The sequence below is a fragment of the Neophocaena asiaeorientalis genome, unplaced genomic scaffold, assembly GCF_003031525.2.
Source record: "Neophocaena asiaeorientalis asiaeorientalis breed wild unplaced genomic scaffold, Neophocaena_asiaeorientalis_V1.1 scaffold43, whole genome shotgun sequence".
Lineage (NCBI taxonomy): Eukaryota > Metazoa > Chordata > Mammalia > Artiodactyla > Phocoenidae > Neophocaena > Neophocaena asiaeorientalis.
The window spans coordinates 15,829,581-15,835,580 of NW_020173674.1; the positions used below are offsets into that span (position 1 = coordinate 15,829,581).

The 6,000-nt window shown below is 39.5% G+C and overlaps 1 protein-coding gene across 1 annotated transcript in view; it reads right to left on the reverse strand.

Moving 5' to 3' along the window:
* HSD17B12 (hydroxysteroid 17-beta dehydrogenase 12) overlaps window positions 1–6,000 on the reverse strand; it is a 107,868-nt gene that overhangs the window by 9,726 nt on the left and 92,142 nt on the right. The window contains exon 9 of the mRNA XM_024748556.1: window positions 5,178–5,243. Coding sequence (XP_024604324.1) covers window positions 5,178–5,243 — 66 coding nt within the window. The remainder of the gene's footprint in view (window positions 1–5,177; window positions 5,244–6,000) is intronic.

A 6,000-nucleotide genomic window follows, 5' to 3' on the forward strand; every position in this document is an offset into this window, starting at 1 on the left:
TAATACCTGGTCCTAGACTGAATTCTTTACAGGAGGGTAAAAAATGCTATAAAGAATACTATGAGGGGGGAGTTCCCTGGTGGGCTAGTGGTTAGGATTCTGGGTTTTCACTGCTGTGGCCCGGGTTCAATCCCTGGTCAGGGAACTGAGATCCCACAACCCGTGCAGTGTGGCCAAAAAAAAAAAAAAGAATACTCTGAGGTCAGAAATTAGAATACAGATGGTAGGTTAGATGAAAATACTACATCAATGTTAATTCTAAAGTTGGTAACTATATTGTGATTATTTATAAGGATATCCTTATTCTTTGTAAATACACACCAAAGGATTTGGAGGTAAAGAAACATGATATATGCAACTCACTTCCCAATGATAAAACAAATGGAGTAAAATGTTAACAATAAGTGAATCTGCGTAAAGAGTATTGGGGTGTACTTTGTACTATTCTTATTTTTACAAGCTTTCTATAGATTTGAAATTATTTCCAAATAAAAAGTTTAAAAAAAAACAAGGCGGCCTGTGAAAGTTTTACAGAATAAGAGTTCAAGCAGTATAGTTTTAGGATGTCATCTTAGTTTCAGCTATTTCTTACTTGCTTAGTATTAAGAGACAGAGCCCGGTACTGGGGCCCACCAACTAGCCAGTCAGAGCTCTTTGGATTTGGCCCTTTGAAAGAGGCATAATTTTGATTGGGTTTTAGTTACAGGGTAAGAATGAGAACAGATCATTCTCACCAACAGAGCATACCTTCCATGAGATTTACAAGAATGTACTTCTTATCCTCTATTCAAACATCAACAGAGTCAAAATTCACCTCTAGGATGTTTATATCACATGTTGTTACTACTATTTATTTGTGTTTCCAGGAAATGCTTATATATTAGCAAATCTGAATTCATGAAGAAAATTTTAAATGCTCTTACAAAATTACAGGAAAGAAGTTGAGGGAAAGATGGGGAGAGAAAAAAAGCAAAGAAAAAAATATTAACAAGGAATTAATATAAAACGAGCTGGGATTTGAAAACCATACTCTCTTCCTCTCCCAAGAGCAATCTGTTGTATCTTCACATGGAGGTAGACCTAAAAAGAGCACTTGCCTTCCAAAGATTAGAAGAAACTGAATTTTGGCATCATAGCATTAGCTTGGAAACCCTCTAGATAGAGAGTTTGAAAATTCAAGACCAGAGGCATATGGGAGCCACAGAAGAAGCTCAAAAGGCCTTAAAAACAGAGGACTGTGTACCACCAAGCATGGCCATTCGTAGCCAGGGTCCTCTGTGATGCCAGCAAATGGCAGGTTTCTGGTGTGCCCCGCATTACATGTGCCATTAGCAACACAGAGACAAACATGATAAAAAGTCTGTTCTCAAGAATACACTAGAGTGGGGGGAGTCCTGGGCCAGAGAGTATCAGGCAGAGGTATATAATAAGGAATAAGGGAGCAGAAGGGAAGGTGTAACCACAAGTGCCCAGCGGCCAAGATAAGGTTTCCCAGGGCAGGTGAAATGAGGCTGAAGCCCTGAAAGACGGGCAGGGGCTGCAGGCTCTGGTGCGAATGGGACAGGGAGGAGATGTGGAGTGGAGACTTGCAGAGGAGTGGGGGCAAAGGCGTGCCAGCAGAGGAGCCAGTCAGGGGCACCGCAGAGGGCAGAGCATGCACTGGACACTACAGTGTCCGCTCTGCTCGGAACGCAGGGTGGCGTGATGGAATGGCAAGAGGCAATGGCCTTGTGGGGTCTGAATTCAATCCTCAACATGACGGGTGGCCACTGGAGGACACTGAAGGAAAGCAACGTCATCTGACTTGTTTTTAATAAGATCACCCAGGAAACAGTATGTGGGATGCAGTGGAAGGGAAAACTAGCTGATAAATACTCCAAGTCCAAAAAAATGTGCAGACACAACATACCACCAGAGAAACCAGTAATTTTTTAACTGAGCTTCATTTAGACCAGATTTTTTTTCTTTAATCCCTTTGGTCAGAATTAATATGAGATTCTCTTCTACTTCAGAGTTTGATGTGTTCACACAGAAATAACAACTGTATTTTTCCTCACAAACATTTCAGTTTTTGTTTTTTCACCAAATTCATTCTAAGTTTAAACCATGAATGAATTCCTATGAAGGAAGAGAATGATCAATGAAATTACATCATTTGTAATTCATTATTAGGAATAAATAAAAATTTGTCAAAGTAAAATATTTCAGGAAACAAATGCTAATGTGCTTTTGTAGTAGCTGTTAGTCACAGCAGATCAATAGGCAGACCATATGCAGAAAAGATCTTTGAGGGAAACCAGACCTGAAAGTGCGAGACCAAACGGTCTTGTCTGTTCACAGAATTTGAGAAATTGATCATCTATACTCACAAGGCCTAAGACTCCCTTTGTCACTGAAACACTTGCAGCTTCTGGTCACACTGACTCTGGGTCACCCACCAATGGACCTTTAAGATTCCTGCTTGCTCTCAGTAGTGTTTAAAAATGGTTAAGTTAATAGTGTGAATATAATAGATTCATCAGAATGAGAAAATGGCACCACATTGTGTGGCACACGATGCCTGACCTCCCGAGTGCTTTACTGATTTCCTGTTACCAAAATGTAACACATGCTACGTAGCAGGTTCAAACTATTAGCATTAAAGTGACTGGTGTCAAGGAAGCGGGAAAAGGGAGCGTATGGTAGCTCCGTATAAAATTCAAGATTCTCGAAAACCCTGTCCTCCCCAGGGTACCCTATATTTATGTGGAGCTGCAAATCGGAATGACACCAAAGGGCTATGACATCGAAGGATCCCTTGGGGGAGACCTCAGGTAAGGACTGAGGGGAAGCAGGCTCTAAACGGACCCTGGAAGACGAGGAAACATTTACCCTAAAGATATAAGGGAGGAAGTGGAACTAAACAGCCCAGCACCTTCTGGTTCGTGGCTGCCTAAGCAGATGGATCCAATAAGTCTTCAGTGCTGTCCTGAAGGCCTGGAGCAAGTAGCCCAGTGGTTAAGAACAAAGGCTTTGGTGCCAAACAGACCTGGACTTGAGTCCAGTTCAACATGAGCAAGTGGCTTAACCTCTCTGAACCCCAAGTTGCATAAATTTAAGGATGATGATGATCAACACCATCTTATAAGATCATTATGAGATGCAATGAAACACATGGATACATATGAAGTGCTCAGCATTGTTCCTGAAAAGTATCCCCTCAAATATTACCTATTATTATGGTGATTGATCATTTGAGGCTTCAGGGTGCAAAAAGGAAAATACTAGGCTCACAGAATTAAAAGCCATAATGAACACTGGATGTGTGAAGAGGTGGGGGCAGGTCGTGGACAGCAGCAGGAAAGGGGTAAGAACTGCAACCTCTCCCAAGACATCGTTAAAAATGTGCCTAATCATGGAAATACTGTGAACCATTATTTCTTTGTGTTGAGCAACAGCTGATTGGAGACTGACACCCATAAAAATCTCTACATTTGCTTCCTCTTGTATTTTGTACTGTAGTTTCACAGCATTGTATCTGTTAGCTACATAATAAAATCAAAGGTCTCTATAAAAATTAAGTCAAAATGGATCAAAGGCCTAAATGTAAGAGCTAAAACTATAAAACTCTTGAAAGAAAACATGGGGGGACAATCAACTATACTTCAATAAAATTTTTTTAAAAACAGGGGAAAAGCCTCATGGCATTTGATTTGGCAATGATTTCTGGGATATGACACCAAAAGCACAGGCAACAAAAACAAAAGATAGATAAATTGGACTACATCAAAATTTAAAACTTTTGAGCATCAAAGGACACTATCCATAGAGTGAAAAGGTAACCCACGGAGAGGGAGAAAATATTTGCAAATCATATACCTAAAAAAGGGTTAATATCTAGACTATATCAAGAACTCCTACAATTCAAAAATAAAAAGCAAGCAACCCAATGAAAAATGGGCAAAGAACTTCAATAGACATTTCTCCAAAGAAGATAGCCAAATGGCCAGTAAACACTTGAAAAGATGCTCAACCTCACTAATCACTGAGGATATGCAAATCCAAATCAAAACCACAATGTGAAACCACTTCACACTCATAAAGATGGCTACTATAAAACACAAACAAAAAGAAATAACGAGTATTGCTGAGGATGTGAAGAAATTGGAACCCTTACGCATTGCTGGTAGGAACGTAAAATAGGGCAGCTACTATGGAAAACAGTCAGGCGATTCTTCAAAACAAACAAAAAGAATTATCATATGATCCAGCAATTCCATTTCTGGGTACATATCCAAAAGAACTGAAAGCAGGGTCTCAAAAAGCCTCCCAAATGTCCATCGACAGATGAATGCATAAACACAATGTGGTATATACACGCAACGGAATTATGAAGGAAATTCTGACACATCCTGTAACATGCATGAAGCTTGAAGACATTATGCTAAGTGAAATAAGCCAGTCACAAAAAGACAAATACTGTAGGATTCCACTCACATGAAGTACCTAGTGTGGTCAAATTCAGAGACAGAAAGTAGAATGTGGTTGTCAGGGGCTGGGGGGAGGGGAAATGGAAAGTCATTGTTTAATGAATACAGAGTTTCAGTTTTGGAGGACGAAAAAAGTCCTGGAGATGTAAGGTAGTAATGGGTGCGCAACAATGTCAATGTACTTAATGCCACTGAACTGCATACTTAAAAGTGATTTAAACGGTGTTTTCGGTGATGTATATTTTACCGCAACTAAAAAAAAGTAAAAGATCACTACCACACCTATATCATCCTGTTGTATGCAGTCACCCTCGTGCTAGTAAAACTCAGTTTTATTCAGCTCTCTCCTCTCTTGTGATTATTATACAGAGGCTTTGGAATAGTCATGGCACTCCTTGCATACCTGGCAGCTGAGAGATACTGACAGTCTAATTCTCTCAAAATAAGATCATAAGAACTTACAATTATTATGCACCAACTGTTTATGCTGCATAGTTCTACTTTAGGTATTACCACTTAAAAATTCTAGTAAATTGTTTAAAATCTAGACTTAAGTGCATAAAGGAAAAGAAACCATGTCTTTAATGGTGCACTAACGTCACATTCACTTACTTAGGAATGTGATTTTCTTTCGTTGCCAAGACAGCAACAGTTGCTGTGGAAACCACACAAAAACAGGGATACTTAACTGAAACAAACTCCACTCACCTGCACAAAGATGCCCTTGCTCTTATATTCTTCATGGAGGCATCTAGAGAAGAAATCTACAAAAGCCTGGGAGGGGGTGGGAGTGAGAACACAAACACACATATTACATCAATCTGCCTGATCTGTAGCCATGGAAACAAAAATAATCAACTAACCATTTAACACTATAGTTTCTAATCATTCTTTTCATTTCAAATGCAGAAGAGACCTTAAAAAAAAACCCTTCAAAACCTCAAGTTTTCTTTATCTGCCACTAGATTAAGTGTTCTCTTACCAAATATAATATCCAGATCAAATTCTGATTTAACTGGAAAAGGCTCTTATCTTTTCTTTTTTCAGAAAATGACTTTCCGAGAAGGAACGTCTTATTATATAACAAAGGATGCATTCCTCCTCCCCACTTGCCATTCAAACAGAAACACAGTATGAATTTTGCTCAAGTCTGTTCTATGGGGATTTTGTTGTCAGTAAAGAGAAGAAAAGAGCAAGCGTCCTCTTGGTCCTTTGGGATGGCAAGATCCAAGAAGTGTAGAGGTGAACGTGACAGCCCACTTTCTTCCAATAGAACAACTTTAAATCTATTTGTAAAATATAATGTGCCATTTTTTACAAAGGTGGACTCAACCTCAGGCTTGAAATGCAAAGTATCAATGATGACTCTACTAGGGTCCTAATTTGTGACAGTCTTGTGTCCGTGGAACACAACAGGCAAGAAGAAGTTGAAGTTCACCAGTCGCTTCAAGAAACATGGTGTTCATTTTAAACATGCCTACTGCATGTTTCAGATCTATAGAAAGCAAGCAGATTGCAGGGCGGGGGGGGG